The sequence below is a fragment of the Nicotiana tomentosiformis genome, chromosome 7, assembly GCF_000390325.3.
Source record: "Nicotiana tomentosiformis chromosome 7, ASM39032v3, whole genome shotgun sequence".
Lineage (NCBI taxonomy): Eukaryota > Viridiplantae > Streptophyta > Magnoliopsida > Solanales > Solanaceae > Nicotiana > Nicotiana tomentosiformis.
Window position 1 is genome coordinate 117,319,980 of NC_090818.1, and position 27,700 is coordinate 117,347,679.

Here is a 27,700-nt window from a genome sequence, read left to right on the forward strand (position 1 = left end):
GTGCCAGAAATTTCCAATTTAATACTTAAAAATTCCTACAAATTTAAAATAATATAATTTGCACATATAAGCCCGAGTACGTACTCGTCACCTTGCGTACACGGCTTTCACATTACACCAACTGGCACATACGACTCAATGCTTAAGGGGTAATTCCCCCACTCAAGGTTAGGCAGAATACTTACTTTTTTGAAGTTAGGCCGATATTCCAAAATAACCTTCTTGCTTGAATTGACCTCCGGACACTTTAAATCTATCCAAATTAATTGTATAACTTCATTAAAATTCATCGAAAATAATTTCGGACAATAAAATGTCGACTTAAAAATTCACATTAAAAAGTCAATCAAAAGTCAACGCGGGGCCCGCCTCTCGGAACTCGACAAAATGTTCACGAAATCCTAACGCCCATTCCGATACGAGTTCAACCATACCAATTTTATCAAATTCCGATAACAACTCGACCTCCAAATCTTAAATTTTCGTTCTTGAAGAGTTTTACAAATTTCTCCAATTTCTTCCATTTGATTCACTAATAATTGATGAAAATAACCAAGGAATCATGAAGTATAATCACTTTTGGATATAGAATATTTATCCCAATCTATATGGTAAAAATCGCCTCAAACATCGCTTCAATCCGAGCTCCATAGCTCTAAATATGTTAAAATGGCTGAAACCCCCGTTTTTAGAATTTGTCCAGGCAAGTCGCATTTGACATTTGAGACTTATAAATCGTATTTGACACCTGCGATTTTCCTCAGCCCCAGAAAAATAGTTGTCTCCGAATGATAAATGATTTAACTTTCTGGAAACTAGACACCAAGGGTTACAACTTTCATGTTTTGCTCATCTCCCAATTCCTTATAGATGGCGAGATATAAGCTCCCAAAGTCAGCCATGTGCAGTAGAAATTTTTGCGATGCATACTTTGTAGCCAAAAACCAGCAGTTAAAAATGGCCTAGAAATGGTCCGAAACCACTCTGAAACTCACCCGAGCCACTCGGGACCCGTCCGAACAAACCAACAAGTCTCAAAACATATTACGGATTTAGTCGAGGCCTCAAATCACATTAAACAACACCGAAATAACGAATCGCACCTCGAATCGAACTTATGAGTTTATGAAAATTTTTAAATTCTATATCTTGTGCCGAAACGTACCAAATCAATCCGGAATAATTTCAAATTTTTTATGCATGTCATAAATGACATAATTGAGATGTTCCAATTTCCATAATTGAATTCCTACCCTGATATCAATAATGTTAACTCCCGATCAAACTTTCCAAAAATCTTCTATTTTTCAACTTTTGCCAAAATATGCCGAATTATCGTACTGACTTTCAAATCCAAATCCGGACATGCTCCTAAGTCCGAAATCACCATACGAAGCTATTGGAATCATTAAAATTCCATTCCGGAGTCGTTTGCTCAAAAGTCAAATCTCCGGTCAAACTTTAGAAATTCACGCTTTATAAATGAGAATTGTTCTTTCAATTAAATTCTGAATCTTCCGAAAACCAAACTCGACCCTACACACGGGTCATAATACATATTAAGAAATTGCTCGGGACCTTAAGTCACTGAACGGAACGTAAATTCTCAAAATGACAAGTCGGGTCGTTACAACTTTCTCTTAAGAAAATAAGGAAGGGGGGTGTCAACTAGATTGAAGGAGAGGAATACATAGCCAATGAAGCTATGGAATTTTTTCAGAAATAATTTTCTCAGGAAATACAGAATAGAGACCTATTACCAGTGAACCTACTACTAAAGATTATAGGGAGTGAAGAGAATTTGGCACTGAATTCTATCCCTACGATAGACGAAATAAGGGAGGTGGTGATGATGTCGATGAGCAGCCACAGTGCACCAGGGACTGATGGAATGTCTAGAAAGTTCTATCATTCTTGTTGGGAGATCATCAAGAATGATCTTTTACTAATGATACTTGATTTTTTACAGGTACTGAATTACCAAAGGCATTCACACATACATGCCTTGTACTCGTACCTAAGGTAGGGTGCCCACAACAGTTTAGTGAACTCAGACCAATAAGTCTGAGTAACTTCACCTGCAAGATCATCTCAAAGTTGTTGAATCAAAGAATGGCCCCATTGATGCAGAAGCTGATCTTTCCTAACCAAACATGCTTTGTTAAAGGGCGATCAATCACAGAAAATATTATAATGACTCAGGAGATGGTACATAGCATCAGAAAAACTAAGCAGCATGGAAATATTGTACCGAAGGCTTGACATGACAAAGGCTTATGACAGAGTTGAATGAGAGTATCTATGCCAAGTACTTAGACAACTTGGATTCAATGAACTATGGATAGACAGTGTATGGAGGACCCTCTCAAATGTATGGTACTCAGTGAACATAAATGGGGGGTAGATATGGTTTCTTTAAGTCAATCAGAGGAATCAAGCAGGGGGACCCTTTATCACCCTCATTATTTGACACAGGAGCTGAACTTCTTTCAAGATTGATGGACAATTTAGTAAATGATGGATTTATTCCTTATGTTGTTGATAGGAAAGGGCCTATTATTACTCATTCATCCTATGCGGATGACACTGTTTGGTTCTCCACTAATGATCCAGAATCTTTGAAGATGATGATGGATAATTTGAATATCTATGAACAATGCTCAGGACAATAGGTAAATAAGTAGAAGTCAGGTTTCTTGATGCATCCAAATTCTCTGGATGATACAATTGCAGAGGTGGGAAGAATCACTGGTGTCACAACTTCAAAATTCCCTATGCAATACCTTGGGTGTCCTATTTATGTTGGAAGGAAAAATGTTATGTACTTTAACAATATGGTAACAAAGGTAGCTGCAAGATTACAAGGCTGGCAAGGAAAAATGATTTCTTATGGTGGGAAAGCTACTCTTATCAAATTTGTGTTGCAAGCACTACCTCTTCATCAGCTGTCAGTGTTATCTCCACCTAAAACTATCATTAAACAAATAGAGAAAATTGTGGCTAATTTTTTCTCGGAAAAATTGGAGGACAAACACAAATTTCATTGGATGAAGTGGTCTGATTTATGCTACCCAACTTCTGAATGAGGGGTAGGATTTAGATCCATCCAAGATTTTGTAATGCTTTTGCTGCCAAGATGTGGTGGAATTTCTGAACTAATAACTCCTTGTTGAGTAAAATCCTAACTGCCAAATATTGTAATAGGGGTCACTCTATGTCAAAGAAGTGGAGATATGGCCGGTCGCATATCTGGAGAAGGATGATGGAGATCAAAGATGTAGTGTAACCTTTCATTCTCTGGAGAATAGGCGATGGTGATTCTTCATTCTGGTGGGACAACTGGACTAGCTTGGGACCACTGTCCAAGCTAACAGATGGCAGGCCAACTCCAATGAATATCAAAGTAAAAGATTTCATATCAAATGGTAGGTGGAGGTGGGATTTGCTAAGTCTTTTATTACCTGCGAGTGTTGTTAACAAGATACAAAGGGTTGAAGTGGCTCAGAGCAGGAAAGATTGGTCCTACTGGACTCTAGAAAACTCAGGTAGCTTCTCTACAAAATCAACTTGGCAACAATTAAGGACATCTAGAAGTGAAACCTTTATTGAAAAGTCCTTATGGCACAAAAGAATGCCTTTTAATTTTTCTTTTCTGATGATGAGACTTCTAAAGAACAAAGTCTCAACAGATGAACGGATTCAAAGAGTTGGTATCATGATCCCCTCAAGATGCAGTTGTTGTACCAGACATCAACATGAGACAAGCTCACATCTATTTGGTGATAGTGACATTGCTAGACAGGTTTGGAATTATTTCTCCGGTACATATGGCATAAGGCATACAACAAGATCAGTTAGGAGTTTGACGATGCAGCGGTGGCTGACTATACCAAAGAACGAAGTGCATATGATTCTATTGCAGTGTCTTCCATCTGTAATTTTTTGGAAAATATGGAAGAACGGATGTGCAACAAGGTTTGAGAATTTATATATGTCTAGAAGTATATCATCTGTTAGGTGTGTCACTTAATGTCATTGATTCTACAATGTCAATTCTCTAAGTTAAATTTACCTGTAACATGGGAGGACAAGTGTGCTTATGTGGAGAAATTATAACAAGTTATCCACAGTCAATTAGTGATATGGTCCAAACCTAAGGAGGGGTGGATGAAAATGAATGTAGATGGATGTAGCAAGGGTAATCCTAGGAGTGCTAGAGGGGGTGGCATAATAAGGGATCATCGTGGGCATATGATTTTAGCATTTGTTGATTACTTTGGTCTTTGTAGTAACAATGTGGCTGAAGCTATGGCAATTCTACAAGGGTTACGTATATGTATTGATACAGGTTTTCTTAAAATGACTTTTGAATCTGATTCTTTTATGTTGGTTAATATAATCAATAAGAAAGTCAGACCTCCATGTAATATTGATAACATCATGGCACAAATAGGGGAGTTGATACAGAAGGGAACCTTCCTTTTTGTTCATGTATTCAGGGAAGGAAATATGATTGTAGGCCAAATGGAAAGTTTGGGTGAGAAAGTCGGGAACCAGATTGTCTTCATTGAAGATCTTTCGTTGCCTAGGCAAGTTAGAGCTTACTTGAAGCAAGAACAGGATGGCTTCCCAAATTTCAGATTTAGGCCAAAGAAGAATCTCTTCTTTGTTAGTAATGGCTGAGATGAAGGAGCTTAACTATGTTATACACTTACACTATTTAGCTTTGTGCTTTATAGTTGACTCTTCAAATATTGTAATAGAGGAGTCCTCCCATATCTTAGCTACATCCCTTTTGCATTTTTGCATAGGAATGTCTAGCAGCATTGTTCATCATGCTCTAGAGGCTATGGTTTATGTCCTTCTCCATGTACTTTTGTTATTTGATTTATATACATGTTAGGGCTAGTCCTAACTCCCACCAACCTGGTGGATCTTTTGACTAAAGAAAAAAGACTTAAAGGAGAATAGTTCGGATTGATAACAAGTCAATGTGTAACTTCCTAACTCGAATGGAATGTTGTGGAGCAGATAACTGATATAGTTACATACATTATCAAATAGTAGTTCTGAAACCAAGTGACAAAAGATTCAAATTACTTTGTCATTTATATACTGTGGCTAATTTGCGTTAAAAGGCAAAGTTTATTGAGTGATGTATATTGGTTTGTCACGCCCCAAACCTGGGGAAGCGTGGCCGGCACTCGATGCGATATTTGGCCCGAGCGTACCACTCTGTAAATGTGAACTCTGGAGGGGTAACCCTAAACTTAGGCCGACGAGGACTACCTGTGAGCTAACAATACCAATCAAGGCCGATAATTCCACCATGAATGTCTACAACCAGCAATACCAAACTAACATGTACACAAAGATGGCAAGGCCACAATACTAATATACAAAATATACAGGACTCGTCTACAAGCCTCTAGAGATAACTGAACTATATCATGGTCGGGACAGGGCCTCAACCTACCCATCAAACCTGTATATATAAAATGGACTCCAAGGTCTAGACCTGATAACTCCGAGCAAGTAGAGCTTACCAGCCAAGATGATATTTGACTCTGTCTAGTGGGAAGGTCTATCCAACTATCTATCAGGACCTGCAAGCATGAAATGCAGCATCCCCGGCAAAAGGGACATCATTACGAATAATGTACCAAGTATATAAGGCATAAAAATCAGTATATAAAAGAGATGAAAGAAACATGGAGTAAAGGACACAACCTGTAAGTCTGAATAAATCTGTAAATCATGAAACAGTTATAATGTCATGCATATGCATATAAATGTCATATCATGCATAGGTATATGCGTACATAACATCATCAAGACTCTAAAAGCATCCAATCATATTATCTCGGCCTCTGTGGACGAAATCATCAACGTATGCTAGCTGATCAGGTGATGGTGCATATATAACTCTATAACATTTTCCCATATCCCATATACATATAATATACATGTATATAACGTCATCTGGTCACGGGTCAATATATATGTATAAATGAATGCAATGCATAATGAAGTAAATCAATAAGATCTTTAGGAATATCATAAGATTAATATACCTTCGGTTAATATCACAAATAAACTTTATCAATTTACGTATTTTATGAGATCCATGAACAGACGATATAATAGTAGGACATATAGGGAATCAAGAACATAGACAACCCTAGTACTTCTAAGAATAGAGTCATTTGTGAAAGTTGTGTGTTTGCTCGTTTTGTTGTATCATATGGATCATGCCAAAAGGAAAGAATGGATAGACTTAACATACCTTATCAACGAAGTTACAACTATTTCACAAGTCCTCGCACCTCTTACAAATGGTAATTTATATCATACAAAGGATTGGTATCAATATCGACTTCATATTCTATAGGGAAGTACATTTAGTCATTTTATCGAACAACTTATGTGCATAACTTCATAGGGTCTTTTATAGATATAATTCAATATGTTATATCACAGTGATCTTCATCTTCACTTCCCCTCATCCTCACCATGATATCCATACCTTTACAATTCCCTTTGGTATCTTAAAACATGTAAAAATAGCCCACATAATATAGCTTCAAGTTTCATAGTTACTAGTTTCTTCAAGAATCCTCCAAAACAATTCAACTAACACTTGTACAAACTTAAGATTAGGTTATGGAAGATGAAACTTACATAAAATATACCAAGAACCCTCTACTTCAACACCAAGTAACTTCCTAAGTCGTCACAATGAGAAGGAAAGGGAGTTAATGGTAACCACAATATTCTTTACGTGGAACTTGGGTGGTTTATCATTGGATTCTCTCTAGGATTATGGGGGGGAACCCTTGGAGCGAATCTAGGAGGGTTTAGGAACTGTTTTTGTCGAGAAAAATGAGTTAAAACGACTTAGAATTGACTTTTATACAAGCTGGAGTTTTACACCGACTTTGTGGGTCCCAAGGGAGCTACTTGCGCAGTCTCGCAAAAATGTAAATATATCTCTACTCTAATGTCGTATCGATGAACGGTTTAATGCGTTAGAAACTAGACTCGTAGATATTCAATTTGGTAGATGGATAACTCCATAATTCAAAGTACATGGGGATAAAAGCTCAGCTACATTTGACCTAATTATTAGCACATTTATGAATGTAACTTGTGATGACCTTTGCCAACCTTTGTTCCACAACTCGCTTGACTTCAAAACATAACACACAACTATCATACGACTAAAATAACACATAACATAATCTCCTTATCATGTTAAGCACCCTAGTCTCACCCCGAAAGTAGATGTTATAACACTCCCAACTTATCGACTTTCGACGAAACTTATTTTTTTCAATTCGTTTAGCTTCTAAGCCTTCCAACCCTCTTGGTACTTGTTATCCATAATTTTTAATATTTGTAACCTCCAAAGTAATATTATTAAATTACTTTATGTACTTTCAAAGATGATCTCATTTCTGAGCTTACATTAATTGACTTACGATATACTTTTACGTATGAAAATATATGGTATAACCTCATTCCCCCCTTTGGAACATTCGTCCTCGAATGTTGACTGGTGCACTTATCAGTCTCATAACCTATAGCTCTTATGAATACTTTAATTTTGTCCCATCCATCTAGGCAATTGTTCTGTGAATAAATCCAAAGGCCAGGGCATTCCCCCTTTTAGGCCTTTTTCACACACCACGACTTATGATTGGAATTCTTCCAATCTCGTAACTGTTTCTACCTTCTGTCATGCAGCATGTATGACTCTGACCTGATGTGCGCCTATGTGACTCTTCTCTCCTTTTTACTCTAGCTTTTAGTCAATCTCTAGGCCTCACTTTGTGAACATATACAGTACTATGACAAGTTATCCCTCTGGGCATTTGTAGGTATACTAAAGTTCTTCGCTCTGTACTTTGTCAAACTTACGACTATTGATATATCTTGTTTCATAGCCTCGGTTATCTATGCTTATGACTTTACTATAACTAGGTAGGTTATACTATACCATAACTCTTACTTCAGTTTATTATTACCGAGGTCTACTACCCAACTCCAGGTTACTCTCTCGCTGCTTATCCTATATGTATAAATTTAAGTCCTTTAATGCTCCCTCGTTACTGTTCATCTTAAGAGTGACAACCTAATCTTATCTCATACTTTGGAACTTTTATCCATCTATTGGTGATTCACCTCAATGTTTATCTATAATCAACCAGTGATAACTTGAAACCTCTTACGTAACACATTATCACTAGGGCTCACGTATCATCGGGGAATATTTGAAGTGATTTGCTTAATCCACCTAGGGGCGATACTATACTTCAATAACTATATTTCATGGCATCCCAACGAAGTTCATCTTATGGGGGGTATTCTAATCCCGTACAATTCATGAAATCCCTTCTCTATGAATCATTACTTAATTGAAGGCCTAAATGTCATTCTCTTATCATTTATCACAATTACACTTTCATTTTACTACCAAGGCATAATTCCATCTCTTCTAAATGCTCCTAGTCTTAGACTCCTCTAAGTTCATTTAGGCTATACTGAGCTTTCTATAACTTACAAAAACTATCAGCTCTCTTGTTTTCATGGGCTTAATCCTGAGGATTTACCTATTCTCGTCACTTTCTCACTCGCCTTTTCTTATTCTTACTCCTGTCTTCCTAAAACCTTGTCGCTCTACCATGCCTTAGCTTGCGACCTACACATATCTATTTATACTGCTCGCAACCTTCCTTTAACTTGCTTACACCATAGATTTCCTTATGTTATTCTGGAACCTCAAGTGAGACATCATATCGTCTCTAACTCTTCTTTACTCTCTTAACTAGACCTCTCAGTACCTGGAAACCATAGGCTAGAAGATATGCCACTGACGACACCGCTATTATTTCTGGATACTGAATCTCAGCGCTTCTAACCCTCTATCTGAAGTATGGACTATTCACAACCTTCTACACTTGAGTATCTCGTACCTTCTTCACCTTTACCTTACTTACCTTAAAATATCGCATCGTATCTTCTATCTCTTTCATAACCTCCCTTCCACATAGTTATAATTCACATCCACAACTTGAAGTTCTACTATAATACTTGCACATTTGGTGCGTACACAATCCGGTGGGAGCTTCATACTGACTTCTTATGAGGCTGGTACTCTTCTAACTGGCTTTATCATAGAGCTGTTATAGAATATGGTTGTTGTACTATCTCTCTTGTACCTATAATATTAAGAGTGATTCTGCAATGTTCTCAATCACGATTTCTATAATTATCTGGGTCCAATAATCAGACTCTTGTTTTACTTAGCTGATGTAACTCTTTAGTTTCCTCTTCTCTCTCAGCTTTTATGTAGGCTTAAGCTATCTTCCGATCTGCGGCTTGGAATATTAGTTATTACTTTAGCCTTTCATGGATGCTATGGAATATCCATAATATAATCTTTTAATAATTCAATCCTTTGTCTGTGACCTGGACTCAATTCTTTCTTTTAACTTATACCGTAGTCTTCTACGGCTGTATGAATATCAACATATATGCTGCATGGATAATATTCCAAAATCTTAAGTGTGTTCATAACGTAACTAACTCTGGGTCATTGATCGAATAATTTCTTTCGTTCCTTCTCAACTTTCTTTAAATGTAAGCAATTACTTTTCCTGGTCATTCTGACACTTATTGTGTGAATACTTGGCTTATCTTAGTTCACACACATGCCATCATTTTTGTGAAACTCATATGATCTCGAATATTACTTTTGATTTTACTTCTCGCTCATTAGCCACGATATGTGCCACTTTCTTATGGAGTGCATACGATGTTGTACTGAGACTGCTGTTACAAGACCATTTCTTCTTCAAGTTACTATGCTTAGGTTGAAGCCTTCTTCCTTATTTCCTTAACTAGTATTTCGTTGTAATACTTAGGAAAGGTCATCTAACTCTTATAAAGCTGCGGTCTTATTACCTCGTATACCCAATGGAATTTTTGATGTTCTTACTCGCCTATAATTATCCTTAGTTACTTACCTCCATGCCCTTGTGCTCGTAGGGTTAAATCTGGACTGAAATTTTTTACTGTCTCCCCAGTGGCTCTCTTTTATTTCCGTAACACTTATACGGTACCTTTAACTACCCCAACTCCTATCTGAATATTTCTCAAGGATTAGGATGTCGTATCTGCGAGATTGAATTTCCTATGCTGGGTTTCACTATGTTTATCTTGCATGATCTACTGCTTTATGTAAGACCTCTTGTCTAGCCATAACTAGGCTCTTCCTGAATTAACTACTAACTACTCGTGAGTCCATGCTCATATCTATATTCTGTGTAACCTCTCTTGGGTTATGTCTTTTGTCTTAATTTACCTTTTGTACTAGCTCCTAATATATCAAGTATCCATTCGCACTTATTTACCAATTAAACTCCTGGCAAGGAACCCTTACTACCTATTCTCATCCCTTTCACCTTTTTACTGCATTCTTCCTTTACCATTTCATAGTTACTTGAACCACTTAATTCTAACTTAATACCATATCGCACCATCTTTCCCCCTTTAGGGGAGTACTAGCATTTAATGCTCTGAAGTTTACATGCAGATGTTTTACCTTTTCATCTTCGGTGTCCTTCCATATTTTCAATGACCCTTACTCGCCTTGCAGTAACCCTTCTATACTAGGGATAATTGAATTTCTTATGCATGAGGGTGACACCTAGTGTAACAGGCATATTTAGTCCCTTAAGATTAACTCTGCTCACAGGGCTTGCTTTAGGGAAACGTCTTCCTGAATGAACTTTAAAGGTTATTCTTTTGTTGTCCATTCTATTATTGCCGGAATGCTATCTCTGAAATTCTCACGATGCCGACTATTATCAAATCTTCTGATCCCTAATTCATGTTCAGTTTATCTTGTTCACTAGCTCATAGTGATTTCTATTACTTCGGGGGTCTAACTTAGCCTTCTGGTAATCACGTTCGAGTCACCAACTCATTTTTCGAAATGAGGGTATGACTTTATGGCTTATACAGTTTAATTCTCTCAAGGCCTGCCACCTCTTGTCTTTTCCTTCACTTGACTATAGATTTTGTCATATTTTGATTTATCGTTATCACCCACATATCATATTTTACTCATAATGCTTCATTTACTCTCTTCTTATTCTCCGGCTAATATTTTTGTCTATCACTTTATTTTGAAAACTTCAACAAAATATTCTTTCACTTTTAGCTCTCCTTGCTTTATCTCACTGGCTCTTGGGGACGCCTAACATTCTCTTTTTTTTAACTAGGGGCGGGAGTCATACTAAGGTATATATTTATCCCTTCTAGGATTCCACTGCCCATCTTCTGAAATTTCTGAATATACTAGTAATTATATCTAACTGTACTATTCTAGAGTGCACCATCTGGGTATCTCAGAAGGAAATCTATTATCACGTTTTCACTATCTTTTGGAAATTTTAGCTAATGATAACAATCAATCCACCATTTTGTGTTACTCTAATCCCAGCTGGATCTTGATATCCCATTATTCTCTTAAACTATATCTGTTAGCTCCCATAGGGCATAACTGAGAAAGGTGTGGCCAATTGTATATATCTTTATTATTGTTGAAAGTAACTCAGAATGCTAATATTTCTCTGTCATAATTATAAATACTAATAATCTTCACTAACTGGGTATCTCGTACCCTCCTTTACCTTGTTTCTGTTACCTGTTGAAACTTATACTTTTACATTCTGATACTCCCATAGCCTGCTATTCGCGGGGTGCGTTAGATATTCCAATCCTAAGATCTTAAGCAGGAAATTTACACATCGGGTATGCACAATCTGATAAGGCCTCAAATTGGGCCATGTCGTCAAGAACTCTCCCTCTACTAGTGCCCTTACTTTCTGTTGTATTAGCCCTCTGGCTAGCTGTAATCTTTCTAATTGCAAATGTCTTTGTATCATCAGCAAACATAAGTTCTGGCTTAAACTTTTATGACTCAGCTCTATAGCACGATTTAGATTTGAAAGAAGGGTAACAGACTCTTGTAGCTTCCTGTTTATATAGTGTGGTGCACAATACATTTATAAATAAGGCTCTACTAGACACGACTTATAGACTCCCTAGGATAACACTGCTCTGATACCAAGTTTGTCATATCCCAAACTTGGGGAGGTGTGGCTGGCACCCGATGCCATATTTGGCCCGAGCGTACCACTCTGTAACAGTGAACTCTGGTGGGGTAACCCTCAACTTAGGCCGACGAGCACTTCCTGTGAGCTGACAATACCAATCAAGGCCGATGAGGCCACCATGAATGTCTACAACCAGCAATACCAAACTAACATGTACACAAGGCTGGCAAGGCCACAATACTAATATACAAAATATACAAGACTCGTCTACAAGCCTCTAGAGATAACTGAACTGTATCATGGTCGGGACAGGGCCTCGACCTTCCCATCAAAACTGTATATATAAAATGGACTTCGAGGTCTAGACTTGATAAATCTGAGGAACTAGAGCTTACCAGCCAAGCTGATATTTGACTCTGTCTACTTGGAAGGTCTATCCAACTATCTATCAGGACCTGCATGCATGAAATGCAGCATCCCCAACAAAAGAGATGTCAGTATGAATAATGTACCGAGTATGTAAGGCATAAAAATCAATATATAAAGACATGAAAGAAACATGGAGTAAAAGACTCAACCTGTAAGTCTGAATAGCTCTATGAATAATAAAACATTTATAATGTCATGCATATACGTATAAATATCATATCATGCATAAGTATATGCATATATAACATCATCAAGCCTCTGAGGGCATCCCATCATATTATCTTGGCCTTTGTGGGCGAAATCATCAACGTATGCCATTTGATTAGGTGGTGATGTGTATATAATGCCATAACATTTCCCCATATCCCATGCACATATAATATATGCGTATATAATGTCATCTGGTCATGGGACAATATACATGTATAAATGAATGCAGTGCATAATGAAGTAAGTCAATAAGATCTCTCGGAATGTCATAAGATCAATATGCCTTTGGTTAGTATCACAAATAAACTTTATCAACTTATGTATTTTCTGAGACCCATGAACAGACGATATAATAACAGTACATATGGGGAATCAAGAACATAGGCAACCTTAGTACTTCTAAGAATATAGTCATTTGTGAAAGTTATGTGTTTGCTCGTTTTGTTGTATCATATGGATCGTGCCAAAAGGAAAGAAGGGATAGCCTTAACATACCTTATCAATGAAGTTACAACTGTTGCACAAGTCCTCGCACCTCTTACAGGTGGTAATCTATATCATACAAAGGATTGGTATCAATATCGACTTCATATTCTATAGGGAAGTTCATTCAGTCATTTTATCGAACAACTTATGTACATAACTTTATAGGGTCTTTTATAGCTCTAATTCAATATATTCCAGCACAATGATCTTCATTTTCACTTCCCCTCATCCTCACCATGATATCCATACCTTTACAATTCCATTTGGTATCTTAAAAAATGTAAAAACAGTCCACACAACATAGCTCAACTTCAAGTTTCATAGTTACTAGTTTCTTCGAGAATCCTTCAATAAAATTCAACCCAACACTTGTACAAACTTAAGATTAGGTTATGGAAGATGAAACTTACTTCAAATATACCAAGAACCCGATGTTTTTTAAACTCAATTCAACACTAAGTAACTTCCTAAATCGTCACAACGAGAAGGAAACAGAGTTAATGGTAACCACGATATTCTTTACATTGAACTTGTATGGTTTATCTTTGGATTCACTCTAGGATCATGGGGGAACCCTTGGAGAGCATCTATGAGGGTTTAGGAACTGTTTTGATCAAGAAAAATGAGTTAAAACGACTTAGAATTGACTTATATACAAGCTGGAGTTTTACACCGACTTTGTGGATCCCAAGGGAGCTGCTTGTGTAGTCTCGTGAAAATGCGAAAATGCGAATATCTCTCTACAAACAGTTTAATGCGTTAGAAACTAGACTAGTAGATCTTCAATTTGGTAGGTGGATCACCCCATAATTCAAAGTATATGGGGAGAAAAGCTCAGCTACATGTGACCTAATGTTCAACACATTTATGAATGTAACTTGTGATGACCTTTGCCAACTTTTGTTCCACAACTCGCTTGACTTCAAAACATAACACAAGACTATCATACGACTAAAATAACTCATAACATAACCTCCTTATCATGTTAAGTACCCTAGTCTCACCCCAAAAGTACACGTTATAACACTTCTGACTTGTCGACTTTCGACGAAACTTATTTTCTTCAATTCGTTTAGCTTCTAAGCCTTCCAACTTTCTTGGTACTTGTTATCCCTGATTTTTAATATTTGTAACCTCCAAAGTAACATTATTAACTTACTTTATGTACTTTGAAAGATGATCTCATTTCTGAGCTTACATCAATTGACTTACGATATACTTTTACGTACGAAAATATGGTGTGTAACATGGTTCACACGAGCAATTGTACACTGAGTCTACCTCCAGAGATAAGGTGAAGTTTTTCAGGCCAAGTAACCCAGATTTGATGGTGACAACTTGAATTTCTTCACTGAAGATTCAACTATAACTGGACTATTATCCTTTTGTAACTAATGCATAATCATCGATATGCTTCATTAAAGTAATAAGATTGCTTTGTCTAGCAAGATAAATGCAGAATCTTTAACGAATGCCTCACCATCAGAGCCTGAGATGAATTTAAATGGAAAAACATGGGCAGCAAGGATTCATATAATTAACCTTAATTTGCTTGGAATTGAGATGTTCGTCGTAAGTCTCGCTGTCGGAGTGACAATACAACAACAACAACAATAACCCAGTAAAATTCTCACAAGTGTGATCTGGGAGGGTAGTGTGTACGCAGACTTACCTATACCCCGAGAGAGTAGGAAGGATGTTTTCGATAAACCCTCGACTCAAGAAGACAAAAAGAGACAATAGATCAGTACCAACAACAGAAACCAGAAAAACCAGAAGAATAATAACAGCATCGTAAGAGCCAAAAAATAGATGGAAAAATAATAATAATAACCAGTAAATATGGACCGATACTATGAAGAATAGTGTGAACATATTATTAACCACTAACAATTTAGGACAAAACACTATCAGACAAGTCTTACACCCGGTACGAAGCATAAGACAATCTTCTGAAAATTTACCCTTAGCAGCTAAATTTTGGTTGAACAATCTTGTCATGCATTAATATTGCAAAATCATACCTCATAACCAACAAATTGATATATAATCTATGTTATGTCGCATTACATTATCAACAGCTGTACCAATATTTTCTGGATTGTGACCAATGAAGTTGCAAATTGAAACTAAATTAGCCCTCTTGTCCCACCATTCCTATCAATTATGATTGATGATTATCCTCCTGTAACTTCTTAGACATTGAGTACATATTCCAACTAAAAAGATTCTAGTTGGGGATTGTACATTTGTACCCCAGCACAAATCACAATTGAAAAACTAAATGGGATGACAACTTCAAAAAACTTACCTCACTTTTCCCCATCTATTTTCCTTCCATCATAAGCAAACCAGCAGCTGCTATAACATCATCAAAAACTTATTATTATCCACTTCTTCACCTTAAATGTAACCTTTCACCAAATCCCACTATTGAAGGGAGCATTGGAGCAACGGTAAAATTGTCCCCGTGTGACCTATATGTCACGGGTTCAAGCCGCGGAATCAGTCACTGATGTTTGCATCAGGATATGCTGCTTACATCACACCCCTTTGGGTGTTCACTTTCCTTAGACCCTGCATAAATACGGGATGCTTCGTGCACCAGGTTGCCTTTTTGCCCAAATACCCCACTAACTTTTTTCTATCCTTTTCCCTTTTGTAGTTTTCTTAATTGTTTTAGAGCAAGGAATCTACACCCTCATTATTTAAGTGGTACAATCTTCTTTTGCCACCACCAGAGCAACTTCAACTTAAGCTTAACCAAAAAAAGCAAAATGAAACATAACTTAGTGTCAACCTTTCTCTTCTTGTTGCTCCAATGCATTGGCATTTTGGCTCAAGGTCCAACTCCAGCTCCAATTCCACCACCTACTCGAGCTTCAGCTCCTGCTCCGGGACCACCTGGACCTACTAATGTAACAAAGATCCTAGAAAAAGCAGGCCAATGTTCGACGTTTATTCGATTGTTACAAACCACTCAAGAAATCAGCCAAATAACATCATTACTAAACAACTCCAACAGTATCACCATCTTTGTGCCACCAGATAATGCATTTTTGAACATGAAAGCAGGAACTTTGAATTCATTTAACGATCAGCAGAAAGCAGAACTGATCAAATTCCACATTCTGCCTCAATACTTCTCCATTTCTCAGTTCCAAACTGCTAGCAATCCTGTTCAGACACAAGCCGGTGGAACCAGTAACCGCGAATTCCCTATCAACATAACAACAAATGGCACTTCAGTGAACATAACTACTGGAATTGTCAATGCAAGTATCTCTAATACAGTTTACACTGATAGCCAGTTAGCTATTTATCAAGTGGACAAAGTTCTTCTTCCATTGCAATTCTTTGTCCCTCCAGCACCTGCTCCTGCACCACCTAAGCCGAAAAAGAAAGATGATTCGTTGGATTCTGACTCTACTTCTGCTGTATCTTCTGGTGCAATCTCTCTGGTTCCAGTAATATTTTGGGCAATCAACTCCAACGGCGGATTTCTCTTCATCTTGGCTGTGTTTTCGTTTGTATATGTGAGCTCATAATTAAGTTGGAGTTGATATTATTGTGCATGCATGCATTGTTGTGATTTCATTTAATTGTAATTTTGGTTTATGCCGTGTAAATTTCATTTGGTTTTACTACCTGGTTACCTATACTTGCTGTTAAATATATATATATATATATATATATATATATATATATAAAGCATGAATATAATGTTGCTTTACAAAAATAACATCTAACACAATAAAATTAACATCTAACACAATAAAATGATATAAACTTAATTCTAGACATTAGCCTTGTAATCCTATTAGTTTTAGAACATAATACACGTTAGGAATCCTACATGATTACCTTTAGGAATCTTATTAGTATAATTACTTTTGGCATAGACATATAATACTACATGGTAGTATGTAAACCTAATACCTTTAGGAACACGTTACGTTTCTTATTAGTATAATTACTTTCAGGATAGAGACATATTTTTAGCCATGTAATTCTATTACTTTTAGAATATACTTCTTAAAAAATTCTTATTACTAATTTAATTTGAAAGCATATTGAATTGTCCTATTACTAATTTAATTTGAGAATGTATTATATTGCCCAAATCCATTTAGAAAAAGAAGAGTCTATATTATTAAAAAAATATAAATACAATATTGATAGACCAAAATAGCCCTAAAATATTAAACAGAAGAACTCATAGGGAAAGGACATAACTGTATTAACCTATTTTTTTGGACTACAATAACTTTTATGTTAATTTTTTTAATATTTAATATTTTAAAATTAATAAAATATCGTATATTGAATTCTAATGTTTAATAAAATTAATTTCATAAGAATCCTTTGTATTTGTAATACATTATCACTCCATAATATTCAATACTAAGAAAAAATAAAAGTAATGTTAAATGGACTGCATAAAGCGTTAAAATTGAGAAAAAAATCCTCACGATAATATATTTTTATATTATATTTGAACTGCTTTTCTACTCAAATAATATTTTTTATTATTAATTTTTCGTATATTATTGAAAATTATACCAAATTATTAAAGAATAACTAAGAATGTTTTTAAGAATATAACTGTGTGAGAAAGAGAAAGAAAAAGGTTGGTTAAAGTCAATACCACTAATGATTTTGTAAATATAAAGATCTAAAAGTAGAATGTTATATCGATCTTTCTACTCATTAAAAATAATATTTATAGTGGATAAAATTATAATTATGATTAAATATTCAAAACAAGAGATGAACTAATATTAAGAATCTGAATCAACAGAATATAAATAATTTTTTAGGTTAAGACCAAATAATCAAATCTTTCAATTAATATTTTAGCAAGGGAATTCAATTTAATTATTTTTTAAATTCATCATATGAGTAAAATTACTTTTCAAGTTAAAAAAAAATCTTAGGGTACAAAATTTATTCCATAAAAAAGGTTTGAGATTTAAAAAAATATAGATCAGAAAGTAAAAATGATTAATTTGGTATTAAGAAGGTGATACAAGTGTTTGAGGAAGCACAATCAAAGTTAATCCTAAACAAGAACAAGCTTTCAAGACTATATTATAAAGAGTTGACTCTGGTATAGCGGGATTATCCTTTGTAGATGCCTCCGCCGGAATCGAAATAATATTCCGATGTCACGCATTACTTGCAAATGTCAGATCTAGAGGCATGATAATCTTAGCAATAATAAAAAGTGGTGTACCATCAATGATTTTATTATGAGGTCGTACAACTCACTTTAGATTTGTATACCTCTTCAAACAATTGAAATAATCATCACAAATATATCAAAGCAAAGCAATAGTGCTAAATTTATAAGGAAAGCCAAATTGATAATATGGGATGAAGTGCTTATTGCTAAGCGTCAAAAGATTGAAACAATTGTCTAGAGTTGTAGAGATATATTGGATATCAATGAACCGTTTGGTAGAAAAGTAATAGTTTAGGAGATGATTTCTGTCAAGTACTATCAGTAATTCCACAATCAACGAAAGTAGAGACTGTAAAAGCTAGCTTGCCAAAATTGCACTTATGGCCTCAAATGAACAAGTTTCAAATGACAAGAAATATAAAAGTAAGAGCAGATCCAACATTTAAGTGACTTCTTGCTTCCAGTCGGAAACGAAGAAGAGTATCCAATAAAAGATGATTTGGTTCTTCCAGAACACTTAGCTATCAACCTCAAGGATAATATTAGTGCATTTAATAAGGAAAATATTTTCATCATTAGATTAAAACGCAAATTGTGCAAATTACATGATAGAAATTAAAGAGTTATCTTGGCTAGCAAAAATGAATATATTGATCAACCAAATAAAAAGTTAATTGCTAAGTTTTATGATAAAAATAAAATATTTTTTAGTTTTGACTCAGCAGAAGATGATACCGACAATTACTACCAAGAAGAATAACTAAATACTTTAATATCAAATGGCCTTTTACCATCCGGGGCATTCTACCATCCAAGTTTGTTGTCAAGTTTATTATTTCTTATGTATGTTAGTGTCACCATATATATAATAGACTAAGTTAAATTGATCTTCCATTGCATATAGGTTGATATTGAAGAAAAATATGCCTGTCATGCTACTGTAAAACTTAGATCCATCGAATAGCTTATGTAATAGTACACAGATAGTATATAGAAGTTTTGACAGTAATGTTATACATGCAGAAATTATGATACTGGTCAATATGCTTCTAAGTATGTGTTTATCCCCGAAATCAACTTTCGTCTTCCGAAACTAAAGAATATCCTTTTAAATTTGTTTTAAAAAAATTTTCAGTATGTTTACAATAATATATTTTTTTGCACGAATAATTATATGTTACACTTTCAAGAGGGATATTAATATCGACAATAAGAGTTCTGGTTATGGCAGAAGAACCAAAGCATTAGAAGGAAACAAATACAAAAACATATCGTCTACAAAAAAGTATTCAGTAAGATACCATCGCATTAGATACCTTTAAACTACAATACATAATTATCTGATTAACATGCCTAAATTGATCATTTGTGTAAGTTGTGATTATGCCCTTTCATTTTAAATTTGCGTATTATGCTCATGTAATAATATTTTTCGGCATTTTGATGTTTGTTGTATTATTATATATAAATTTTCTCTCATTAATTAAATTTTTTCTTCCATCATATAAATAAATGTTTAAATCATCATGTATCATTATTAACGTGCAACGCGCGTTTATAAATACTAGTATTATATATATATATATATATATATATATATATATATATATATATATATATATATATATATATATATATATATATATGAAGTGGGGTTTGTCTCGTATAAGAAGGTAGAGATGAATTTGAAGACTTTGTATATTAGAAGACTTAGTTTTTCAAATTTATTTAAAATTTTAATTTTAATTTAGATGTAAAAAAATAAAAAAAAATAAAAAAGGCCCGGTGCACAAAACATTTCGCGTTCACGCTGGGTCGAAGAACTGCATCCCTAAAAGTGTGATGTAGACATCCTACCCTAGTGCAAGCTTGTCTATTCATGAAATTAGATTTCTGCGAACCCTGCAGCATAAAGTGATAAAATGGACGACAAAGTCCTCAATAGTTTATATCCCGTTATTATGGAGGTCATCATCCTATAAGCCTACAACTTTCTGTTGCACTATATAGCAATTACTCAGGTCACCATTACTCCATGAGCACTGACCAGTTCTTTTTGCAGATAAATTTTGGACAACAATTTACCTTCTCGGCATCCAGCTTTTTTTACAGACAAATTTTGGTTGGTAAACCTGTCTCCCTCCTTGAGGCTATGAAAAGGAGTTAAGTTCTATGCACTGATGTTTTAAAAATTGTTTACACAATCATGTCACTTATAAGCTAATTACAAGTAAAATCTCTATCGACCATATAGGGAATTGGAGGTGGCACTCTACCAATGTCAAGTCATAGACTGGTTTCTTCTGCCCTTTTCTATGTGTTGGTGTTCTATATGACTGCATAAGACTTGACTTGTTAGATATTACGGAGGTTCAGTGAGCACCATGCCGAATCTCTTTACCATTTTCTTCTCTTCCACTTTGGCCAATATGAGTTTACCTGGTACTAGCAGCTTTATCTGGGGAATTTCTTAGTAGGAGCTTTCCAAGGAAATAGGAGTCTACCTGTTTGATGAACTAAACAGCAACTTAGGAGTCTTTTTTAATTTGATCCATCCAAAACTTCTCTTCCTAAAGGCAATTTCAAGCCTTTAACAGTGCTCCAAGTTTTGTGGAGTTAATGGAACAGCTCCAGTTAGGTATAAAATATTGTGAACCAACTTGCTTGGTTATCCCTGATTATAAACAGTCCGTGCACATGTGACCATTGGCTCAAACTCGGACTATAAATATGTATATGTTAAATGAAATAAAGTTTCTGATTAAGAAGCTTATGACCATTATTTCAAATGTTCAATGAAATAAAGTTTCAAGCAATTGGACCTGCTCCTTGTTAATTTAGGTGCGAGATCACCCCCTTAGTTTGTGCCTCTAAAAACATCATCCCACATAAGGACTCTGGACAGGAATGAGGGAAGAAAAATTATCCTCATTTAACTGGAGAAAGGTAGAGGGGCGGGCCCATAATCCCCAAGTTTCGAGGGTTGCGCTTGATTCTAAGGATTGGCCCCAGATGGATATCTCGATCATAAAAAAAATATCCTCATTTAAGAAGTGTAGTAGCTAATCACACCATCAAAGGCATCTGAAAATCTTTCCAAAATTACAACTGCTAGATTTTGGTTATACTGTTTGTCACTCATTTACATTGCAAAAACATACCTAATAACCAATATAGTTGTTTGCTAGATTACAAGTTGTTATCTTACGTTGATCTCATCAGTTGTACCAAGAGTTTGTCGATTGTGACAGTTGAAATTACATCTTAATTAACCCTCCTGTCCCATTATAACCATAAATAATGATTTATGATTGTTCTCCTCCATAGATAAAAGATTTTATTTCCTCAACAAACAACAACAAACTCAATGTAATCCCACAAGTGAAATTTGGAAAGGGCAGTGAGTACGCAGTTTTATCCCTAGCTTTTGTGCTGGTAGAGAGTCTGTTTCCAATATAGATTTTCCTCAACATCTGGCACAAAACAAAAAACTGAATAGTATCCACATAAAACACAAACTTACTGTAGACATTAAAATTTACACTTAACTCTACTATTCCCAGCTGTTTTTCCTCCCATCATAAGCAAACTAACAGCTGCTCTGAGTTTATCAAATACCTATGATGTTCTTTCCCACCTTAAATTGCACTCTTTCACCTAACTTTACACTCAATTTCCTTCCACCTCAATACCCCACAAATCCTTTCTTTCATTGTTTTCAAATCAAGAAATCCACCCTTTCAAATATATAAAGTGCCACATTCTACAATTCTCCCTCCACACTACACCTAGCAAAATAAACACCATTTACTACAAAAAGAAAAATGAAAACCATGTTATTGTTATTGTTCTTTTTGTTCTTTCAATGCATTGGCATTTTTGCTCAGGCTCCGGCTCCAGCTCCAGGTCCACCACCTCCATTAAACGTGACAAAGATCCTCGACAAAGCAGGCCAATGTTCAACGTTTATCCGTCTACTACAGAACACACAGCAACTCAACGAAATCACTTCACAACTCAACAATTCCAACAATGGGATTACAATGTTTGTGCCAACAGACAATGCATTCTTGAGTATGAAAGCAGGAACTTTAAATTCTTTTACGGATCAACAAAAAGCTGAACTTATCCAATTCCATATTCTTCCTACATATTATTCTTTAACTCAATTCCAAACTGCAAGCAATCCTTTAAGAACACAAGCTGGTGGAACCAGCAACCGCGAATTTCCAATAAATATTACAACAACCGGAAGTTCAGTTAACATAACAACTGGGATTGTTAATGCAAGTGTGTCAAGTACTATATATACTGATAACCAATTAGCTATTTATCAAGTGGATCAGGTTCTTCTTCCATTGAAATTCTTTGTACCTCCAGCACCACCTCCTGCTCCTACGCCTATTAAGCCGAAAAAGAAAGCCGGGTCCGCGGATTCTTCTTCTGAACCGGCTGTTTCCTCTGGTACTTCTCTGGTTCCGAACATGATCTACAAAACCGGGCTTTTGTTCTTCTTTTCTGCTGTGTTTTCTTGGAGTCTATGAGATTATGAGTGTGATATTAGTGTATGTGTGCATGTATGCTTGTGATTCTTTACCTACATTTCATTGAAATTGAATTTTGAATGTTAAGTGGTTTTGTTATTTTTTTCAAGAATTGATCTTGGTTACTATTAGTTGGTATGTATTTGGTTTCAAGAATCAAGAGGCAAAGAGAAGTGAAGTATTTAGAGCCCGTTACATAAAAAAAAAAAAATCACTTTTTTCCGAAAAATTGTCACTTTTTTCCAAATCATTGTTTGGCCATAAAATTTCCAATTTTCACTTGAAAATGAATTTTGAAATTTTTTGAAATTTTGAAAAACTCCAAAAATCTGTTTTTTAAAATTTCCACTCAAATCACTCACAAACTTTAAAAACAACCCAAAATAATATTCATGTTCAAACACAACTCTAATTTTCAAATACCATTTTCACATGAAATTTTTTTCACTTTTTTTTGGAATTTTACAATTCTTATGTCCAAACGCCCACTTAGTGTAGTGAACAAGTTTTAGTAGTAAATTACTAAATATAAAGGTGTATATTTGTAATAAATTCTAAAGTAGCATCAATAAAATTTGAGAACATTTGGCGTTGACTAGTAACTAGGGCCGTTCAAAACCGAATCGAAACTGTTAACCGAACCGTACCGATGGTTTATTGGCTTATTGGTATCAGATTATTGGGGTAATGGATGGTGAATGGATTGAGATTTTATAATTAACGGCTTAACGGTTTGGGGGCGAATTACTCAATTTTCTTATCGGATAAACCGTTAACCCGTTAAGAATTTTTATATTTATATTTTTACCCTTATGTATATAAAGTATTATTAAAACCTAAATGGCTAAATCCTTTCTAATTCTCAATAAAACTGTCGTCTACCTTTAGCTAATGGCATTGGCAGTCGTCTTTGGCTTCTAATCAGGAAAAGCTACTATAACTAACAGAGACAGTTTGAACTATGCATTTGGTTGTTTGGTATTGATTGTTTAAAAAAATTCTATTCGGTTTAGCCGATAAACCGCCCGATAACCGCCTGATAATTGTCAATCTGATACCAACCCGCCCGTTGTCTTATTGGATGGTTAGTGGATTACTATATTTATAATCCGATAACCGATAAGTCGAACCGTTAAGCGTAATTATCCGTCTGATAAGCACCCCTACTAGTAACTCATTAGGTTTATTGTTTATTTCTAATATTTTTTTTATTTTCTTGAGTCGAGAGTCTATTGAAAATAACATTTTTATCTTATTAGGGTAGAAATAAGTTCTACGTACACAGTACTCTCTCAAAATCTCATTTGCGGGATTCCACTATATGATTGGTGTTGTTGTTGTTATTAACAACTCATTAGTTGCAGCCTACATTTCTACTTAAGATGATAAACTTACGAGTGGGTGAACCCCATTTGATTTTTGAAAGTTAGGAATTTTCTTGTTTATGTGATTGGATTGGATTGGATGTAACTTCTATTGATCAATCAATTAGCTATGCCTCAAATCCAAATTTGTTGAAGTTAACTATTTTGAATCATCTATATTCATTCCACTTTATTTAGTTTCGATACTATTTATGCGAAGGTTGTGGTTAGATAGATAAGTTCCTTTTATTCTTAATTAGAGATCTCGAGTTTTCGAGCCGTAGAATGAAAAAAAATTCAGGTAAAGAATATTTCTTTTTTTAATGGGCCTTACACGACATGAATTCGAATTACTTGGACCACCGGATGAAAAAATCCAAAAAAAAAAAGACTGAATATTAATATTTTCTAGAATTAGTCTAACATTATTTAATGGCACTCATGCTTCAAGAAGGTTGAATGGTGCACTTGGCTGAATAGTGAATTATTTATTCAAAAGAATATGGATTAATTCTCACTTAATACTTTTTTTTTCTCCTTTCTTTAGTGGTGCACCCATATTCTAAAAATTCTAGATCCACTCCTGCTAATATTTATGCAAGTATTGCAGAAATAAATCCAAAACTTTGATATTTAATTAGTCTTTACTAGGATGTTGAAACACAACCACAAAGGAAAAGGCGATTGTGAATTTGGCTCCTATAAGGTGAAACACCAATCATGAGACAAAGAAAATCAACCTCCATTGATATTTAAGGAAAAGATAATTTCAGCTTCCACTTGTAGTTGTCCACTCCATTTTTGTGAAAAATAGAGAGGGTCATCCTCACGTATTTCTTATCATGTTTGTAGAATCTATTACTATTATTGTTTATTTTGAAACCTCCACCACAAAATATTAAAGTAACCACATATATAGGCTTCCGAAATATTCCTTGCTTTTCCACTTCATATTATTATGTCTACTTCTACCTTTTTCTCATTCTACTTTTTCTTCTTTTCAAAGTGAGATACTTTTGTCAAGTACATAAAACACAAAATAGACGGGTTTAATGGAACGACGTAAAAATCAAAATTCTTGTAGTCCAGCCCCAACTTGCTTGGAATTTAAAAGTAATAGTAATTAGCAATAACATATTCGGTATAATCTCACAAATGGGATATGAGGGAATAGTGTGTATACAATCTTACTCCTATCTTGTGCAGACAGAGATGTACGGGGTTTATCCCCATAAAAAAACAAAAAGGAGAAAACAAATGCCAAAACCAATTTTGGCCAAATTTGATTTTGTTTCTCGATTTGCAAATTGCAAGTTGCAAGTTGCAGGAAACCAACTTTTTATTGGTTAAGAGTTACGGCACTTCTTCCTATAAATAGAAGCCTTCAACTTCTCATTTGAACACAATCTCAGAGACAAACATATCTGAGAGTTAGAGAGCAGTGTGAGGTATTCGCAGGCGGTGTAGTATGTGAGAAAAAATAAAGAGTGTGAGCGATATTGTAGTGAGGTGGGAATCTCAAAAGAGAGTTATTCTTTTGAGTGTGTAGTGGTCCCTGGAGTACTTTACTCGGGACTATAAAATATAAAATTCTTCATTATAGTGAATTACTTTACTACTCTCAGGCCCGTGGTTTTTTTTCTTATTCAGAAGTGTTTTCCACGTTAAAATTTTTGTGTTTTTATTGTTCTTTTTGTTGATTATTGTATCTCGATACTACATTATTATTATCGTAAATATTATGTCTGTGGGGGTTTATTCCCAATAACTGGTATCAGAGCACAGGTTATGCTCGTTCCCAGAAATACTCTTCACGACCGGTAGTACCATACTCGGTGGAAAAATAAAATATTCAGAGTAAAGTACGAAGTAGTAAAATTCAACGGAGATAGCGGTTTCTCAACATGGCAAAGAAGGATGAGGGATTTGCTCATCCAACAAGGATTATACAAGGTACTAGATAGTGATGCCAAAAAGTCTGATACTATGAAAGCAGAGGATTGAGCTAACTTGGATGAAAAGGCTGCTAGTGCAATCAGATAGCACTTATCATATGATGTGGTAAATAACATCATTGATGAAGATACTGCATGTGGCATTTGGATAAGGTTGGAAAACCTATACATGTCCAAAACGCTGACAAATAAATTGTACCTGAAGAAAGAGTTATATGCCCTACATATGGGTGAAGGTACAATTTTTTTGTCACGTTTAAATGTGTTTAATGGATTAATCACGCAGCTTGCCAACCTCGGAGTAAAGATCGAGGAAGAGGATAAAACCATCTTGTCTTAAACTCATTGCCATCTTCGTACCATAATTTGGCAACAACTATCATGCACGGTAAAATCACTATTGAGTTGAAGGACATCACATCGGCTTTTCTACCCAATGAAAAGATGAGAAAGAAGCCTGAAAATCAACGACATGATAACATCACAAAAGATAGAGACAAGAGTTACCAAAGGAGTTCAAGCAACTATGGTAGATCCGGAGGTCGTAGGAAGTCCAAGAATCGATCCAAATTAAAAGTCAGAAATTGCTACAATTGCGATCAATCGGGTCACTTCAAAAGAGATTTTCCTAATCTAAGAAAGGACAAAGGTGAAAACAGTGGCCATAAGAATGACGACAACACAACCGCCATGGTACAAAATAATGATAATGTTGTTCTATTTTTAAATGAGGAAGAGGAATGCATGCACTTGAGAGGTCCAGAGTCGGAATGGGTGGTTGACACAGCTGCATCTTACCATGCCACACCGGTAAGAGAAGTTTTTTGCAGATATATAGCAGGTGATTTTGGCACTGTGCGAATAGGTAACACGAGTTACTCAAAGATTGCGGGGATCGGTGGCATTTGTATTAAGACAAATGTCGAATGCACATTAGTTCTAAAGGATGTACGTCATGTACTTGATTTGCAGATGAACTTAATCTCAGGAATAACTTTGGACCGAGATGGATACGAGAACTATTTTACAAATCAAAAGTGGAGACTCACCAAGGGATCATTGGTAATTGCAAAGGGAGTTGCTTATGGCACGTTATACAGGACAAATGCAGAAATATGTCGAGGTGAATTGAACGCGGCACAAGATGAGATTTTTGCAAATTTGTGCCACAAAGGAATGGGTCATATGAGCGAGAAGGGATTGCAGATTCTTTTCAGGAAATCACTCATCTCTTATGCCAAAGGTACAACGGTAAAACCTTGTGACGACTATTTATTTAGTAAGCAACATAGAGTCTCATTTCAGACATTGTCTGAAAGAAAATTGAATATACTTGATTTGGTATATTATGATATTTGTGGTCCAATGGAAATTGAATTGATGGACGGTAACAAATTTTTGT

General features: G+C 35.3%; 2 protein-coding genes across 2 annotated transcripts; both read left to right on the forward strand.

The window, feature by feature from the left end:
• Positions 1-15,916: 15,916 nt before the first annotated feature.
• Positions 15,917-16,909, forward strand: LOC104120744 (fasciclin-like arabinogalactan protein 12). Its single transcript, XM_009632570.4, has one exon. It carries the CDS (start codon positions 16,028-16,030, stop codon positions 16,796-16,798), a length of 771 nt encoding a protein of 256 aa, XP_009630865.1. The 5' UTR covers positions 15,917-16,027; the 3' UTR covers positions 16,799-16,909.
• Positions 16,910-22,065: 5,156 nt separating this feature from the next.
• LOC104120745 (fasciclin-like arabinogalactan protein 12) lies at positions 22,066-23,091 on the forward strand. Its single transcript, XM_009632571.4, has one exon. It carries the CDS (start codon positions 22,260-22,262, stop codon positions 22,977-22,979), a length of 720 nt encoding a protein of 239 aa, XP_009630866.1. The 5' UTR covers positions 22,066-22,259; the 3' UTR covers positions 22,980-23,091.
• Positions 23,092-27,700: the final 4,609 nt, after the last annotated feature.